Source organism: Acomys minous (assembly GCF_964271855.1).
Source record: "Acomys minous genome assembly, chromosome: 17".
Taxonomy (NCBI): Eukaryota; Metazoa; Chordata; class Mammalia; order Rodentia; family Muridae; genus Acomys; species Acomys minous.
The window spans coordinates 15,125,877-15,145,590 of NC_140500.1; the positions used below are offsets into that span (position 1 = coordinate 15,125,877).

At 41.9% G+C, this 19,714-nt stretch overlaps 1 protein-coding gene across 1 annotated transcript in view; it reads left to right on the plus strand.

The window, feature by feature from the left end:
* The first annotated feature begins 6,067 nt into the window (after positions 1 to 6,067).
* LRP6 (LDL receptor related protein 6) overlaps positions 6,068 to 19,714 on the plus strand; it is a 117,246-nt gene continuing 103,599 nt past the window's right edge. Inside the window, exon 1 of the mRNA XM_084765013.1 lies at positions 6,068 to 6,355. Coding sequence (XP_084621139.1) covers positions 6,301 to 6,355 — 55 coding nt within the window. The 5' untranslated portion in view covers positions 6,068 to 6,300. The remainder of the gene's footprint in view (positions 6,356 to 19,714) is intronic.

Consider the following 19,714-nt stretch of genomic DNA (forward strand, 5'->3'; position numbering starts at 1 on the left):
TATCCTCCTACCTCCCTAAACATAATGCTCTGTGTTCATGTGGACGCCTTCACGTCTGCTGCCCCTACTTTTACCTTGTCTGTCCAAACCCAAACAAACTTGTAACAGCTACATAGCATTTCTTATAAATGTTTTAACTTCCCCAGATGAGAGCCAAAAGCAAGCTTTACAAATACATGGCTTGGCCTGAGCCCAAAGCATTTCTAGTTCGGTTTTAACTATTCCTAGGTTTAGGCTAGGAAGCTTCTAGCCTCTGTACAATGTAATCTTCTATAAGTCCAGAACTTGAAGGCTTCAGCTTCCAGGCTCTGTCTGCTAACATAGACCTATAATGTTCTCAGCCTCCAAGACTTAATGCTGAGTAAGCTCTCCCTAGTTTTTGTTTTTGTTTTTCTGAACTCTGGCTAGCTGGTTCAAGAAAGCTCTTCAAGCTCAAAACTCTTCAAGCTGACTGATTCAAATTGATCTCTCTCAACTTCTTACTGATTCGCTCTGCTTGGAAAAACTGCCTCTGAGCTCCATGAACTGTGCGACTGTACGGACTGAGTGGAACTGCATGAACTCATCTGTGCTCAACTGACCTGCACTGAACTCCTGTACTGAGCTATACTGTACTCCCAAACCCTACTGTACTGTCTCCATGGACTCCTTTGCTTTCTCTCTGTGTTGCTCTTTCCTGTCTGTTCTTGTGAGAGTTTGGCATATCCTATCTCTGACTTAGTCTTTCAAATCTTCCTCTGATTCATCATTTTGTCCACCCCTCAATTAGATATCATTGTTTGGGATTAAAGGTGTGTACTAAATGTATGTTTGGATCACCCAGACCTAGGTCTTTGGATGTGATCCCTTGCCAAAGTAGCCATGTTGCTGGATTTAAAATCCTCTACAATTTCCCTTTCTGCTTTTCTTTCTCTTCCTCCCTTTGTTCCCTTTCTTCTAAATAAAAACGTGCATCACAATGTACAGATGATTCCATAGCTTGCTCTTCATTTAACAAAACAGCATATCTATACTTCTTAATAAATACATGTAAGGCAATTGAATTATTTTTTAGCAGATGTATAATACTCACAAAGGACAAACCAGATAACTAACATATTTCCTATTGAAGGGCATCCAGACTCTTTTGTTTAGGCCAATCATAAGAACTGACACTTCTTAAGATTTATTTTATTTTTAATTGTATGTGTGTATGTGTGTGTGTGTGTCTCTCTCTGTGTACATGTAAACATTAGTGCCCGAGGAGGCCAGAAGAGGCCATAGGAAACCTAGAGCTAGAGTTATAGGGAGTTGTAGGCCACTGGATGCAGCTGCTGGGATCTGAATTCTGGTCCTCTGAAAGAGCAAGTTTTCTTAACTGCTGTGCTGGCTATGTTTACATCAACTTGACACAGACTACAGTCATTAGAGAAGAGGGGACCTCAATTGAGAATGCCTCCGTAAGATCAGGCTATGTGCCAGCCTGTAGAACATTTTCTTAATTAGTGATTGATGAGGAAGTTCCCAGCCCATTGTAGGGGCACCCCTGAGCTGGTGGTCCTGGGTTCTACAAGAAGGCAGGCTGAGCAAGCCATGTGGAGCAAGCAAGTAAGCAGCACTCCGTCATGGCCTCTGCATCGGGTCCTGCCTTCAGATTCCTGACTTGTTTGAGTTCCTGTCCTGGCTTCCTTCAGTGATGGGCTACAGTGTGGAAGCAGAAGCCCAATAAACGCTTCCCTCCCCAGCTTGCTATTTGGTCACGGTGTTTCAGTGCAGCAATGGAAACCCTAGCTAAGATAATAATAATGTTATTTTTATTTTCTATTATATGGTTTTATTTCTGTACAACTATCTCTATGATTTTTGTTTCTGTGGGTAAATTCCAAGAGGTAGAGCTATAGTTTGGAAGGTGTGTTTTTGTTTGACCTCCAGGTTGCTTTCCTAAAATGTTGGCATTGTGGATGGATCCATGTCAAAAGTGGTGGTGCACTCCTGTGAATTCAGCACTTGGGAGGTAGAAACAGGAGGAAGCTCAAAGGCAGCTTTTGTTTCAGAGGCTCAAGTACCGTCTTGTCTAAATAAATAAATAAATTATAAATAAATAAATAAGCCATGTTTTTATTCATTCCTTGAGAATTTCATAGAATCGATGTGTTCTGACCATATTCACCTCTCTTCGCCAACTCTGCCTATGGTCACTCTTTCCACCCTTCCATCTCTCCTCACTCGACTTTGAGATTTCTTTTCTTCTTTTCTTTTTTATTTTCTGCATCAAGTCTGGTTTGTGCTACCCAGTTAATCTTCTGAGCAGGGCCCGGCCAGGAGCGTGGTTGACATTATCAGGGGTCACATTAAAGAAAACGGACTCTCTCCAATCAGCTACCAAATGATAATACTCCTTGGATAGGGGTGGGATTTCATGCCAACTTTTCTTCCCTCTAATGGGATGCTGGTTGTCTGGCTGGTGCTTGTGCAACTGCCCTGTTTTATCTGGAAAAGTTTCCTCGATCTTACAATCTTGCTGCCCCCTCTTCTTTGAAGACCCCTGAGTCTTGTGGGTGGGGATGTGTAAGTATGTCCCACCCAGGCTGACCACTCCACAGTCTTTTTCCCTGCTCATTGACAGGCTGTGTTAACTGACGTCTACTGTAAGAAGCTTCTCCCAGGAGAGCTGAGAAATGTTCTGGTCTATGGGCACAGCAGCAAGCCATTAGGAGTAGTTTTAGTCCAGCAGGTAAAAATAGAGGCTAGTCCTGTTAATGACCCTTTGGGTAGTTATAAGACCCAATGTCCCTTACCGATACTTTTGTTTTTCTTACTACACTGTGAATGTCATTCATCACCAAACTGTCTTTCACAACACTACCTTCAGCCAGCTGTCTATTCGACTCTTTTTGGCATCCAGCTTCTCTTTAATATCACACTATCCAACCATAGCTCATTTTTTTTCTAGCTACACTGGGTGCTTTGAATTAAGTTAATAGTTCTAGCTAGGTCTTTGTTTCTTTGTTTCTTTGTTTCTTTCTTTCTTGGATTGGGGTAAGGGCTCTACCACTGAGATACATCCTTCTCTGTAACAAGAATCTTAAGCTCCAGTCTTCCATAAGTCCTCAGGTAGCTTCACCTGAATTAGAAGATTTTCCTTTAAGACATCTTACTGTTGTTGTCAAGGATACTGCGGCATAGCTCTTCAGTATTATGTAAGCCACGCCTTGGGGTCTGTGAGGTACTAGTTCCACAATTATTACTCCTGGTTGTTTTTTCCCATTCTCTCTTGGGTCTGAACTTCTATATTAAATTTGTCAGGTATATATTTCCAATAGAATATTTTATAAACACCTCAAATATGAAAGACCTAGTTCATCAGTGAAGAACTTGGTTCTCAGGATTCACAGTGGCCAGTTCACAGCCACCTGCACCTCTAAGTTCCAGGAGATCTAACACTGTCTCTGGGCCTCCTCACACACCTGCACATATGTGCCTCCACCCAGACACAGATACATTGAGAGGAGAGAGAGAGAGAGAGAGAGAGAGAGAGAGAGAGAGAGAGAGAGAGAGAGGGAGGACACATCTTGTACCATGTGACTTATCACCGCTCCCCTTCTCAAATGCCTTTTTGTTTATTAGGACGTAAATCCTTATTTTGTGACCCAAGCTGGGCTAAACTCATGATCTCCCCACCTCAGCCTCCTCGACACATATTCAGCTGCTTGGCTTTTGAAATACTTTTTCCTTGTTTATTCTGAGGCAAGGTATCATGTGTGGTCAGGCTGGCCTTGAACTCCTGAACTTCCTGCCACTACCTTCCGAGTGCTAAGATTGCCAGCCTGGGCTATACACCTGCTTGCAATGGTTTGGACCCTCTCTTTTCTTACTTTAAAAGACTCCTGTTTTACTTAGAGACCTGAAGTCTACTTCAGCACCTCTTTCTTCACAAGCCCTACTGTTCTGACATCGTGTTCCGTGTTGTTGACTGACCCTTTCACACAGTTCTCTGTCAGAGAACTCAGTATCCCCATCATCAATAGGCTGTGAGCCAAATTTAGCTCGGCCAGGTGAAGTGACATAGTCTTGTCATCCTAACATTTGGAAGATACAGGTAGAAGGATCAGGGTTTCAAGGTCATCATTGATAATACAGAGAGTTTGAGGCCATCCTGGGGTACATGAAACCCTGCCTTAAAAACTACAAAGAAACGAACGGACGAATGAACGAACGAATAGACAACACTCTCTAATAAACCCAGTTCCTATGTATTGGTCTTGTCTCATTTTTTTGGCATTCTCTAAAAGCTCCCATGGTTTATTTAGCAAGGTGGAGCTACTTCTAATTCCCCAGCATGCCATGCGCCCACTCTACTTAGTCCCTGCCTTCTATACTTTGTCAGCCTGGTGAGTGGTGCAGACTTTTGAGTGAATTTCAAGCCAGGGTTCTCCATTTACTTTTCCATTCTTTGAGCCATCTAGACAGACGTTTAGCAAGCATACCATTTTAACTCACTTGTGTTTCCAAATTACGTTGTTAGCTTGAGTGTAAAGACTATGGTTATTGTCTTTGTTAAATCACCAACATGGAACCCAGGGACCATGTCTAAAGTGCGTTTGGATGACTGAGTGACAAATCAGTTCCATAAGAAGAACAGCATCCTTGGTAGGCTTGCATTTCAGAGGTTCACTTGAGCATCTTTAGATAGTCTGTGGTAAAAATCCTATCTGTTAAAGGGGAGGGAAGGAAAGGGTATTTCTATCCTAGCACCTACTTTTGCGGGATCACTTCTGGTCTTTTCTGATTCTGGAGCCTTGCGCATGAAAGTCTACCACCATGTCATTTTACCCTTCCGTTCTCCACTTTTAAAGCTTAACTGCATGTAAACGTGTGTGTGTGTGTGTGTATGTGTGTGTGTGTATATGTGTGTGTGTGCGCGCGCGCAGCACTGGAAAGGGCGAGTACCACAGTATATACATGGAGGTCAGAGGGCAGTTTGAAGGAGTGATATCCCTTTTTCCATCACGTGGGTCCTACTAGGGACTGAACGCAAGCTGGCAGGCTTGGTGGCAAGTGCCTTTCTGAGAAGGCAAGGAAAAAAATTAAAAATAATGTTTTTCTTGATTTTTTTTCTTGCTTTCTCTTAATTGTACATAATGATGGATAAGATTCAAGCATGTCATTTTCTTTTAATGTATTAACCCCTATGCACTCCCTTTCCTTCCCTCTTACTGGTCTCCTTCTTTTCCCCAGATAATCACACTTTTTAAAAAATCATACATGTGTAAGCTCCTATATATAGGTATGAATTCTCTCTTTCTCTCCCTCTCTCTCTGTTTCATTGTCTCTGTCTCTCTCTTCACGTATGAGGGCTACTTGTCTGAGTCAGGCTTATTTACCTGTATAAAATCTAAGACCTACAATCTTTGTCTTCTCAAGTCTGTTCTTTTCCGCATATATGTGACTTTATGTGTATATGTAAAGCATGCTCCACACTGAACACACTGAGAGAAAACATACTTTTTTTTTTTTCTTTTAAATCTGAAAATCTGGAGTCTGGCTTATTTCAATCCATATGATGATTCTCCATCCAGGGCACTAGAAATCTGCTTCGCGTTGGCTTCTGCACACACTCTTCACCCGGCTCACCGCTTCGAGCGAGTGCAAGCCACACTTGCACTTCTATTTTCCAATGCTCGCGGCAAGCCTGGGGTCCGCAGCTCCACCTGGCTCCGCGGCCGGGCGCACAAAGAGCGGCGCGGGCGGCGACGGGCCGGGACGCAGAAAGTAGTCCCGACCACGCCAGCTCCAGTGTCGGACGACGTCGCCTCACGCCCTCCGCCGCCCGGGGAAAGAATCCCATTGGAATGCGCTTCGGGAAGACGTTTTCCCCTGGGCCGGCCGGGGCTCGGGAGGCCCGTCTCGCGGGGGCTCGGTGGGGAGTCGGCGCGCACGGCGGTCGCGGCTCCCGGGGTCCGGCCACGGCGCGTTGGGGAGGGGGAAGGGAGGGGGTCGGGCGCGCAGGGAGACGGCGGCGGCCCCGCGGCGGATCCCTGCGCCGCTGCGAGAGGAAGAGGCTGAATGAGGCGCCGCGCGGGGGACGTGGGGCGCCGCGGGAGGAGGCGGCGGCATGGGGGCAGGCGCTGGCGTCGCGCGAGCCCGGGCCGGAGCGGCGCGCTAGAGCCCTGACGTGCGCCCTTTTCTTTCTTCTCCCGGCCGCGGAAAGCATGAGCGTGCAGACCCGCCGCTGCGGCGGCCGCCCCGGCTCCTCGCCCGCGCGTCCCCTGGCCGCCGGTCGCCGGTGAGGGCCGCGAGCGCGCGCGCGCGGGGGGGAAGATGGGGCCCGTGCTGAGGAGCCTCCTGGCCTGCAGCTTCTGCGTGCTGCTGAGAGGTGAGGCGAGGCCGGGAAAAGTTGCCGCGGTCCGGGAGGTGGAGGTGGGGGGGGGGGATGGGAGGCGGCGGGGAGAGGCCTGCCGCCGGGGAGCCGAGCGGGGAAGGGGCCCGCGATCGGGGGGGTTGGGGGCGCCGCGCCCGGCCACAGCGCACACCCCTGCGCCCGGCCCCGCGGCACGGCCGGACAAAGCTGCGGGCCTTGGGGGGGGAACCCCTGGTCCCCCGCACTCCATCGGAATGACTGACTGCCCTGCTCTGCCTGCACTCCCGGCCAGAAAGGGTCTTTTTGTAGTTGGGCTTTCAGCACCATTGGTGTTGACCTCGCTCTCCCTCGAAGCCCCCACTGTTCCCTTGTCTCTTAGGTGAACTTTTTTTTTTTTAAACCTCACTGTTTTTTTTTTTTTCCCCCCTTCTATTCCCCTCCAGGCCTTGTTACAACTAATAATTGGCTTCCGTTTGGGATAGAATGATTCTGGGTGAGAGCACAGTTGGAAATTGACTCTAGGGTTATAGGTCGCGCTTTTCAGCATTGGGGATCTTCTGAGCCCATAATATAATAATAATAATAATAATAATAATAATAATAATAATAATAATAATAATAATAATAATAATAATAATAATAATAAAAATAAAAACCCACCAATGTTGCTCTTATAACCTCTGGTATTTCAGGACTCTCCCCTGTTTTCGGCGTGTGTATGTGTACAGTTGGCAGCAAGTAGGGAAATCATCCTTGTGTGGCGAGGAGTCTATCCTGGGAACTAAATTATCATTTGCTGGGCACCCCTGGGAACTGCTTGGCACTTTAGTAAATAACAGAGAATGGCCTGGGTAATTTGCTATGGGAATCGCTTAAGTTTAGTGGCTCAGTTGGTGTTTGGAGTTGAACTGTGAAGCTGACACATACGTCCTGACTTTTTGTTGTGTGACAGTTTGCAAAGGGAAAGCTTGTCGACTGGGTCTTCTCCAGTTGATGGCTGTTGAGTTGTGTTGCCCTGTAGGAATTCAGGTGCTGCCTGACGCGGTGGTTCGCTCTGTTAATTTCACTTGTGCCGGTTAATGGATCCTCTTCTCTGGGATTCCTAGTTACTAGCAAACTCAACGTCTTAAGTCCTCCAGAAGTAAGGAAGTTTGCACAGTAACTAACAAGATCTTATGATGTAAACGGGACAGGTGTGTCATCTCCGTATGTGTGTATTTGAATAAGAGGAGTTGCCTTTAAAAAAGAAAAAAATTATTTTCTAAAAATAAGCATATTCCAATTTGTCTAGTTCTACTTGTAAATCCAGAAAGATAATTGCTGCTTAGTTTCCATGGCAGAGAACTCAATATTATTAATCAAGAGACTTTATAAGTTTTTTTTTGTTATAGTAAGCTCACCATTGAAAGATGATTTTGCTATAGCTGAAAATTATAGTTGGCATGAGAATATAATTGACAGGTTCATAAGAGTTAAAATGTGAGAGCCAGTGGATTGATTAGAGTTGGGAAAACCTAAATCCACCACCTAGGATGGGGTTAGCTTTTTATAGTCCACTTGTAGTTATTAGAGGGGCATGCTGTGATGTAAATGCTTTTTTTTTTTTTTAATCAGATTTGAACCTAGAGTTGAGTAGATTCATTGCTTAGGTTTAGAGAAGGTGTATTTGAGGTAACAGTTTTGAAGCATGGTACTGTGTAACGAGACCAAGAAGAGGAAAGTGTCCAGAGCGGAGCTTACTTTAAATGTAGCACCATAATAATGGTTAAGGAAGCCTTTCTTTAGCACTATTTAATGGTGAGTATGCATTATTTCATCTGAAACTGTCTTTTGAGGTAAATGATTCTTGTTCCTAATTGAAGTTCTCTTCACTACTTGATAATGTTAGTCTCTGTTATAAGTGACAGCCACTGTTGGTTTCCCAGGAGTGAAGTGTGGTTTAATTCCTCATAGTTCACAGAAGAGGTGGCACTTTCACATTGTGTTTGTGATGACTTGTGCGTTTGGGACTTTTGTCCCTGTAGCCTTATTTATGTTGAGAGTCATTTAATGCTGCCATCGTCAGGCAGTATCCCTGTCCCTGTTTTCAAGTGACACGATATATTGGGGAGAGATTGAAATTTGAGGATTTCAACACCAAAGTCTTGAGTTTAAAGCCCTTTCTTTATTATTCCTGCTTCTGGTTCACTGTGCCCCAGTTTACCTATAAAACACAGGTAATGATACATGTCTGGCTGATTTGCAGGGTTATTAGCTATGTTTAATGAAGTACCGTATAAAGTGCTTTCCAAATATTAATTAAAACATTTTTTTAAAGACAGGATTTTTCTGTGTTGCCCAGGCAGACCTCCAAATGCAGCTAGTCTCCCTCCCCAGCCTGCTGAGTGCTGGGATTATAGGCATGCCTCACCACGTACAGCTAGCTATACATGTTGTTATTTTCATGTGTGTGAAAAGTTTTGCTTATTTATGAATGTGTCCTCAATTGATGATTAGAGATGTAATTTCTTTAACAATTCAAGAATGTTTAAAGTAGATGGTGTTGTGGTCATTTGCAAGAAGTGGGGTCGCTGTCTGCCAGCTAATTAGTGGTAAAGCAGGAGTTCATGCCAGTCTCATGGCAAGTGTGCCTGGAGTAGCTCCTGAGGTACAGACAGGAGTGACAGCTGTGAGTACGGTAGACAGGGCTCTGCTCTGTCAGACTCCACAGCTTAGGTTAGGTCTACCCAAGCACCAGTAATAAAAAATGGCATCTCTGATTTTTGACATGAAAGATTTTTGGAAAGAATTATAATTTTATAAAAGATTAATTTTTTTTAAACTTTAAAAAATGATGTGTGTCTGTATATAATGAAGGTAGAGGCCAGAAGCATGGGTTCCCTGGGGCTGGAGTTACAGGTGGTTGTGAGCCACTTAGTGTGGGTGCTGGGAACTGAACTCGGGTCCTTTGGAAGGCAATGTGCACTCTTAGACCCTGGGCCAGCTCTCCAGCCACGAGAATTACAATATAGGTAGGCAAGCATGGAAGCATGTGCCTGTAATGCCAGCACTGGGAGGTAGAGACAGGAGGCAAGGCTAGCCTAGACTGTAGTAAGTTTGAGGCCAGTCTAGGCTACAGAAAAACTTTTATCAACAGCAACAACCATCACCCCCCAAACAAACAAACAAACAAACAAAAACAAGCCTTCAAATGCCATCAAAATATGTATATGGCAAATGTTGATTTTTCTTTGAGGAGGCTTCTTAAAATACTTTTATTTTTTGAGAATTTCATATATGCATACAATGTATTTTGGTCATATCCTTCCCCCATTCCTCCCCCTAACTTCTCCCAGATCTTCCTTCACTCTCACTGAACTTTGAATTCTCTCTCTTTAAAATAACTCACCAAGTCTAGTCTGTGCAGCTCATATACTCCTGGGTTTGGAGCCATGTCCTGGAGTGTAGTAAACCCGTCAGGGGCCACACACTTAGAGACAGCCGGACTCTCCCTCCTCCAGAAGCTGTCAGCTGCCCATAGCTCTTCAGGGAGCAGTGGGGAGCTCGTGAGCTCGTGGGGGGGGGAGGGGGGGCAGCTATCATGCCCAGAGGACGCTGTTTTCCATAGCTCTTCAGGGAGCAGTGGGGACATGAGCTCGTGTGTGCAGGGGCCTATCATGTCCAGAGGATGCTGTTTTGCTCAGGTCCTGCCTGACTTTTGGCTCTCACAGGCTTTGACGCCCTCTTCTGAGATGGTCCCTGAGCCTTTCCGGGAAGGGAGTGTAATGCAAATGTCTCTTTTGTGGCTGGGCTTGTTAAATGACACTTCTGCTGCCTGCCTTCCTACCTTTCTGCTCCCCCTTCCCCCTTTTTTTGTAGATTGCTAAATTGTATCAGAACAAACTAAAATGTCTCCAACTTAAGTTTCTTGAAAACTGGGTCTTCTAAATGGATTTTTTTTTTCCTTTTAAAGCAGATATTACAAAGTTGTAAGATCAGTCAATTGTGTTTGGGGTCCTTAGTTTGGCATTCTGTGCTTGGGTTGGTCACTGAGTCTCCTTATACCTTACTGTCTTCAGGAAGACAAGGGATGCTGTGGGAGATTTTTGCCCTATTTAAAGGCTTTGAGAAGTCTTGAAGGGGAAGGCGTCAGTTGTAGCTTTCTTTGCACAGTAGTCATCAAACTTGACAGTGATACAGTTTTTGATGTTTTGTTTCTCCTTTTTGAGACAAATCTCCTTATTGGGGCTTGTATCAGGATCTTCCTGCTTCTTCCTCCTAGGTGCTGGAATTACAGGCATGTACCACCATGCCTGGCTCTCACAACAACTTCATATGTGTGTCTGCATGTTTGTGTACCTGTGTGTAGGTACACTCGTCCACGTGTGTAGGCATTAGTCATCTTCTTCAATTGCTAGCTACCTTATTTTTTGAAAAAAAAAAAAAGGTTCTTTTGCTGGGTCTGGGGCTTACTGATTGCCTAGGTTGGCTGACTTCAAGCCCCTTGGATCCTCCTGTCTTTACTTTCCTTGCTAGATCACAGATGCTCCGGGTGGCTCTTTACATGGATGCCAGGGCTATGAACTCAGATCCTCAAGCACTTTATCCACTAAGGCTTTTATTTTATTTTAATTTTTTACATTTTAGGAAACTTTTGCTCCAGGAAACACGCTGGAGAAGTCTGGGTGATGTTTTGAGTTTTAGGCTGACTTGGTGTGAATTGGTAATGTGTGGTGACAGCTAGGTTTTGTTTGATCTGGTGCTTTCATCCCAGCTTGCTTGTCCTAGATTTGCTCTGGCTAGAGAATAATTTGTAAAACTTGAAAGTTTCAGTTTACTGTTATCAGAAGTGTTAACAGTGTTTACCCATTGATCATTTTTTTAAGAGAACTTTTTCCTTTAATTACAGGTGTTCCCATTTGCTAAACTGACCTGTGTCCTTAACCACACTTTGACCATTAAAAAGAACCTTTCTTTCAGTATCAAAGATGATTCTGTGAAGAGATACATTGAAGGAAATTATTTTGTGACAACAAAATTTGTCTGAATAATTTAGATGTATTTGAAAAGCAAGTAATAAAAGTTTAGTATTAACTATTCTCGGAAAATCGGTTTTCACTGTGAAAATTTTTGTTAAAGTTTATATTTGGGTTTTTACCATCCTATTTTCTGTCGCTCAGTATCTTTGTACTGTAAGTCATGTAGCCTCCTTTCCTTTCAGTTCAGTCATAAGCAGCAAGATTTGATGAGGAGGTTTGTGAGGGAGTGCTGCCAGTAGTAGATGTTGGGTGAGCGGTTGTTCTGTAGATGGCCCAGGCAGACGCAGTGGCTGTAATCCCAGCTTTCACAAGGAGAGGCTGGAAATTCAAGAGCACAGGTGAGCTTGAGGCCCTCCTGGGCTACAGGAAATCTTGTCTCAAAATGAAAGTAATAATCAATACTTATCCAAGCTTAGTAAAACTTTTAAATGCTTGCTTTTAGATGCTGTTTACCACTTGATAGTTTTAGGACTAGGTTTTGAAATTTTAAAATCTGTTACTGCTATCTCTGATTTTTTTTTTGTTTTGTTTTTTTTTTTGGGCAGAGTCTCACTGTAGCCCAAGTTGGCCTTAAACTTGCTGCACTTGTTCTGCCTCAGCCTCCTCAGGTACTGACACTACAGGTGTATGTGTTCTTGTGTGTGTAGTTCCTTAGAAACTTGCGTTTACCATATTTTGAGGCAGAGTTTTACGTTGGTCTGGGAGTTGATAGCAAGTGACTCCCAGTTATTTGGCTGATCCCTTCCTCCCTGTTGTTGGGATTACAGTCACGCCATTTCTGGCTTTAAAATACAAAAACCAAAAAACCAAACATGGCTTCTGGGGATTACACTCAGGTCATCTTGCTTGCAAGACATTTTTAAATAATACTTTATGGACTGTTCCATTTCCCCTATACTTTCTGAAGGGTTATAACCCTTACACTGGTTTAGGTGATAATGACTATTAGTAACCTAGAATAGAGATCTTGAACTCAGTTGAAGAATTTCCCCTTTATTAAAGAGTTAAGTACAGGTAATAAAATTTTATCAAAGTAATTAAAAGCATCCAGTTGGTGGAGCCTTTCTGGAGACTGAGTAGATGCAATCTATATTAAGTGCTTAAGTGTTTTTAACGTTAATGTAAGTGCTCCTGCGCCTCTGTAAAGTGTGCTCCATTTTAATGACTAGAGCACCATCCTATAGGGATACCTTTGAAATATCAAATACATCAAGAGTTAATTTGCCCTTAAAATGATTTATTTTGCTGGGTATGGCAGTGCACGCCTGTAATCCTAGTTAGTTGGAGGCTAAGAAAGGAAAATTGCAGCTTGGAGGCCAGCCTGAGACCCTGGCTCCAAAAAAAAAAAAAAAAAAAAAGTCTGTCTATACATAAAAACAGAGAAAACAGTGTTCGATATTAGCACATGGTTTTGTTTCTTACACTTGTGTTATTTGTGGTAGCAACTGTACTCAGGAAAGGCTCAGGCTGTGCAGGGGTGATGTTGGGTTCTCCTTGTTGAGTGGTTGGCATTTTGATGCTCTGGGCCATTCTCTGGGGCTTGCTTAGCAGGGCTGTGTGTAAGTGCTTTGACCATTTGGAACTAATTTCAGGAGGTTGGAGATGCAAGATGACATTGAAGTATATAAGTGACTAATTGATACCAGGCATAATATTCCTGATCAAATTCTTAGTGTAAAATAAAACTGTAAAGCTGACCACACTCAGCAATTGCCATTTTTTTCCCCAAGAAAAAAAGTCACTCAAATAATAATAAAAAATTCTACATTGTCAAATGTTTGACTAGGAAGTATTTCTGCATTGGCCTTAATGACTTTTATCACTGAGATCCAAGTCACACCGTGTAGATCATTAGAGTAAGAGTCTTATTATTGGCCAGCTTTATTAGAAAATGAAGATTAAGAATATTGATCTGTCTTGCCTTGAATCGCAGCACTTGGCTAGACAGAGGCAGGCAGATCCCTGAGTTTGAGGTCAGCTTGGTCTACAGTGTAAGTTATAGGGCAGCCAAGGCTACACAGAGAAACCCTGTTTCAGAAAACTAACAAAAACCAAACCAAAACAAAAAAGTTTCCCTTCAAAAGAAAGTGGTATCTGATGCTTAACAATACAGATTTTCTCTTCTCTTTATTCCCTAAACAGCAGTGTAACATCTGTTTTAAAGTGCATATATTAGGTGCTATAAGTATTGAGATGATTTTAAAGGATTCAGGATGTGTGTGTGTGTGTGTGTGTGTGTGTGTGTGTGTGTGTGTGTGTGTTAAATGTAAATACTGCACATTTTATAGGAAATTTCCGTATCTACAGTTTTGGTAGGGGTCTGGGTTAGATGTGAGTAGGGAGTGAGTGGAAGTTTTCAGGAGTTGGCTTGCAGAACCTAGGCCTATGCATAAAGTCAAGCACTCTCCACTGAATGACATTTCTAGTCTTTGTGCTGTTGGAGAGAACTCAATTCTGTGCTCTTTCTGCTTTTGTCTCCCGAGAGCTGGATTTCTGGATATACTACCATGCCTAGCTATGACTAGATATTTAAACCCATTAAAATATATAATTCACATAGCATAAGATCTCCCTTTAAAAGTGGCTACATAGCATGAAAAGCTCCATTTTAAAGTGTCCACTGTTTTTTTTTTTAATTTTTTTGTTTTTTGTTTTTGTATATTCACAGGGCTGTAAAACCACCACCATGATCTTATTCCAGACCAACCTCTGATAACCATGCATCTGCTTTGTAACTCAGTGGATTTGCCTAGTTTGGCTATTTCATAGTATCTGGCCTTCTGTGTCCAGCTTCTTCCACTTTGCCTAATTTTAATAATGCTTATGGTATAACATGGCTCTATGTTTAATTCCTTTTTATGGCTAAATAATATTGCATTGTAGACATATGAAATACTTTGAAGTAAATATGGGCTTGATTGTTGGAATACTTACCTTAAATAATTTAAAAAATTGTACCCCTCCCCTCCCAATTTGTTTTGAGAAAAGGATTTACTGTAGCCCAAGTTGGCCAGGAACATTTGGAATCTTCCTGGCTCAGCTTCCTGAGTGCTGGGGCTTGTGTCAGCACACATGGTAGAAAACCTCAACTTTTTGAGGCTGCTGAAAAGATTACAGAATATCATTTCTGTTGAGCTGCAGAGATTTACTTACTTATTAGCATTTCTTGCTTCTCTCTTTTGACTTATAAATAGCCTTGTATTAAACCACTTGTGTGTGTGTGTGTGTGTGTGTGTGTGTGTGTGTGTGTGTGTGTGTGTGTGTGTATGCATCCATGTGGAGCCCAGAGGTTGATGTTTCCAGTGCTTTCCTTAGTTGTTCTCCACCTTATGTTTCAGTCTCTCCCTGAACTTAGAGTTTGCAGATTTGGCTAGACTTGCTGGCTGTGAGCTTCAGGGACTGCTTATCTTTGCTTTTTACTTTGTTTGTTTTATACCTGACTTCTGGGTATTGAACTCTGGGGTCTCATGCTAAAGCAGCAGGCACTTTACTGACTGAGCCATCCTCTTAGCTTTTAGTTAATTTTACTTTTGATATGCACATCTATCAAGTTCATGGTACTAAGCTTATGTGTAGAATAAGATAGAATAGGCTTGAAATTCTGTGTTCTTTCATTTCACAAATTAGAAAGGTGGCAGCTGACGGAAGGGAGGATTGCTAGTACTCTGGATAGAAGTTCCACTTTCAGTGCTTCTTGCAGGAATCTACTCTTACCTTTCTACCTAAGTCTTTTTTAATGACAGGGTCTCCCCATGAGCACAGATTGGTCTGTAACTTATAATCCTCCCATCTCAGCTGGGGTTATTTGAGTGTAGTGTACTACCATGTTTATTATTATGGCTTTGGAATGATACTGCAAAAAAAAAATGATTTATTTACCTTTGAGACAGGGGCTTGATAAGTTTCCCAGGCTGGCCTTGAACTCCTGGGCTCAAGTGATTTTTCTTCATCATCCTTTTAAAGTAGCTGGGATTACTGGCAGTTGTCACAATAATTTTGGAGTTTGCAAGTAGACCATTTGTTACAGGATTGCAGATAAGAACAACTCTTTACTTAGATAGAGCAGAGGCTCATTTCAGCACAAGCTCTTTCTTTAGTGTCTCCACCTATCTCAACACCAGCTACAAGAACACTTCGTTTCTAGGGAAGGGCCAGAAAGCTAGCAGGAGCTCTGTGGGAGTGGGGCCAAGTGGAGAGGGGTAAGCAGATTGCATGATCAGAACCCTTTAACTGGAAAATTATGTTTCTGTCTGGTCAGCTGATACTTGGAATGAGGGAGAAAGTTGTGCATCTGCTTGCTTAAGCTTAGGGTGAGCCAAAGTTTAAGGGCTTGTTGGAGGAGAGAAGTCTGTGAAGTTTGGTCAAGCCTAGTCAGTGGGGAACTGTGATGAGCCCTCCTCAGGATCCCTGTTGTCTAGAACAAAACCTGTCCCCTTTGGAGCTAGAACAGGAGCTTGGGAGGGTAGTCTCATTAGATGTGGCAGGATTGCTCTCATGGGGGTGACTTTGCCAGAAGTTTTAAAGGACTTTCAGATTTTTTTTTTTTAAGCTTCTTGAGATGTAAGTAAATACCTCAACCTCAGGTTTCAATTCTAGTACTTGTAAGATTTGGGTTAAGTACTATATTTCAGACGGTCCCCAAATGTTCTGGGATTTTGGGGCTTGCTAGGAAGTGACTGTCCTATGAGGCTGGGAACTCTGAGCCAGCAGGGCAAGTTTTCAGGAAAGCTGTGGACATAGCCTTTAAATCCAACTGGTCTGGAGCTCCTCTTTAAATGTGTCTAGTCCCATGAGATAAAAGCATCACTTTCAAAAATGACACTTCAGCCCATCTCATGCTTCCAGTTTGGAGGCAGACTCAGTGAACCTAGGCAAACAGGAGGAGCTTTGGAATAAGGAGATAAGGCAAGAAGAAAAGGTAACTTAGTTTACAAAGGATTAGACTTGTTAACAGTAATAGAGAATTTAAGAGGGGGGGATTACACCCAGGAAGTGGTGCATTAAAGCATCAGCAGTATTTTAAACAAAACCCACAATCATCCTTAACAGTTCATTTCACCCTGTGTAATTAATTCTTGTTCTTCCGGGTCTGTGTGTGTTAGTTTCATGAACCCATTTGTTTATCTACTAGCTATGTGGAAATCCTGACTCAGTCTTCTGGTGTGATCTCAAAGTGATGCCATTAGATACATGTGCACAAGAATCACCTGGCACAGAGGCACAGACTGACCTTTTTCAGTGTGAACTTTTTAAAAAAAATGAAGTTGAATACTTCTAATTTGCCAGTGTGTCCCAGGAAGCATCAGAGTAGATGACGGAATAAATCACATGTTATGACTAGTCCATTACTGATGATTTTTAAAGTGAAAAGAAAAATCTGATGAGTGGTTGCTGCAAAAATAATGCAGTGGGCAAGGATGTATGGTGTGTGGTGGTTTTTGACATGTTCATACCAAATTGGTTAAAAATGTTTTAAGATATCTGTAAGCAGACTGATTAACTCTCTTTTAAAAGAGGAGTGATAGCACACTGATGAGTAATACAGATGAGTACAACTTTTCCAGAGGAAAAGAAACTTGGACATATATAACAAGCCTCAGACCTAGTGCTCTCAAAATATTAAGAAGACATAAAGTATGTCAGGAATATCTAAACACTATGAAGTAAAAGACTTAGTAGGTCTGGAATAGACATTTCATGTCAGTGCAATAAAATTCCTTAAGTTAATGGTGCAAGTTCTCAACTAAGAACCCTACTCTACCTAGAAGTTACGGCATTCAAATTAAAAGTAGTTAATTGTGACCAAGTTAACATTGGACCAAAAGTATAATTGGGATGGCTGCACTGCACTATAGTCTTGACACTAAGCAAAGCAGAGCAGAGCTCTGATAATAGAAACATGTTGTTAATTTCTAGCAATTTCACACTTGTGTACATCTTTTGAAATAATTTAGATTAATATCTTACCTATACTCCTGTAACCTAAGGAGGATAAGCTTTCTCTTGACAATGCTTACTAATAGAATTTTTAACATTTGATCAGATAAACATTATTGTTGTTAACTTTGGACTTTAACATGCTTAAAAGAAAAGCTCTGTGTGATTTGTCAGGCTCCTCTGATAATCTTAAAGGGAGAACATTAGGATTTGGTTTTGAAAGGGCATAGTCAGTTGCTGTTAGGACTGAATGTGTGATTACGTAGGTAGGCTTATGGGTCACACAGGGGGTAGGTAATACAATGGCTAAAAAACTCCTAGTCCTTAAATGAGGCTTTGTTTTCCATGTTTTTGTTTTAAATAATTCAGCACATAATAAAGTCAAACTTAAGCATGGGGAGCACTGATCAGATAGAGAACCTGTGCTGTCCAGAGGAGTTATGATAGTTATTTAAAAGAGAAAGACAAGCCTTTTAAGTCATCTTATCATCTCATAGCCTAAGAATATTTGGCAATTTTAATAGAGAACACCAGAATTAACTTTTTAAAAGAAACTCATATATAAACTCATTGGATCCCAGCCACTTTTGATTTGGACAAAATTCCCTTCTCATGAATAAACTAAAAACTTTTATAGCCATTTAGATTTTGTCCTACATTTACCTCTTACTCATTTTGGAACAATAATCATTTGACTTTAGCACAGAACTGTTGTTTTTTCCCTTCACAAAACATACCTTGCATATCTTGCATCCAAAGTTGTTCCTGTGTGTCACTATTTTGAATAGTCTCATTTGCATATAAAATTATAACTTCATGTAATTGCACCAACTGATACTTTGAGAGAAAGCTACTTGGTGGATAATTGTGAAAATTGCACATCAGCATTTCATAGTAAAATAGTAAAACTTAGAAATATACCTCTTTCATCTTTTTATAGCTACATGTTTCCTGACAGTACAACTTTTTTCTCTTAGTTTTTATTATTAATAGTTTGTTCTTTGTGGTGCTGAGATTCAAACATGAGGCCTTACACATGCCAAGCAAGTCTACCACTGAGCTGTATTCCCAACTCAGTGCAACATTTCAATGAGACAAAATGAATGTCTTTAATAAACTCACATTATTTAGCTCTTCTACAATAAATATAAGATATAGCCAGGTGTGATGGCGCACACCTTTAATCCCAGCACTCTAGAGGCAGAGGCAGACGGATCGATGTGAGTTTGAGGCCAGCCTGATCTACAAAGTGAGTCCAGGACAGCCAAGGCTACACAGAAAAACCCTGTCTCGAAAAACCAAAAAAAAAAAACCAAGAAACTATATAGTTAGAAAATAATCTTCAGTGTTATGGTTTACTTAGAATAACCTAGGTAGGAAATAAATATCCATGAACTAATAATGAAGCGCAAATCTGAAGTTTTATAGTACCAAAGATTTTGGAAACTATCTTCACCTTAGTTAGTGTAGTGTGTGTGTGTGTGTGTGTGTATACGTATATGTCACGAATATGTGAGTACATGCAGTTGCACATTTGGAGGCCAGAGGTCAACGTTGGTGCCTTCCTCAGTTCTTTACATATTTTTTGAGACAGAGTTTCTCACTGAATCTGGAGCTCAGTGATTGAGCCATGCTGCCTTACTGGACAGAGTTGCAGGGATCCACTGTCTGTGCCTGCCTCCAGCACTAGGATTAGGTTGTACTGCTATTCCCTGCTTTTTGTGTGGGTTCTGGGCTTGGGAACTCAGGTACTCATGCTATGCCACAAGCAGTTTACCAGCTGAGCCTTTCCTGGCCACATTTGGTTTATTAAAATACATAATTGTTAAAAATAGAGTTTGCCAGATGAATGACTCCATTCAGCTAAATGCAAATGCCAGTGTAATGTTTATTTATTTGGTCATCTAACCTGTTAAAGTTTAGAAAAATATGTCCAAGCAAAATAAAAATTTAATGCTAGTATTATACTTAATGTAGAAACTTAGAAGACATAGAATCTATTAACTACCACTTACAACATTGTATTTCTTTATCTCTTTCATGTAGATGTTGATGAGTGTTGTACTGGACCACAAGCCTGTATAAATTTTAGTAAGGCAGCAATATCTAATTAGTCTCCTTTGCCAGATTATCACATTTATTTTTAACTTAATTAGCCCCCCTCCCCCCACTGTAATCTAGACAACCTCCTCAGATTTGATAGATAGCCCAGGCTGGCCTAGAAATCCTCCTGTTCTAGCTTCCTAAGTGCTAGAATTACAGATGTGAGTCTGTAATGACTGGCTTTAACTTAGATTCTTAAAACATTTGGGTTAGTTTCTATCATAATACTTTTGAAGTTACATTTTGGACATTTTAGGAATGCTTACTTTATATAATTACTTTCTTATATTTAAACCAGTCTAAATAGAGTTTCTTT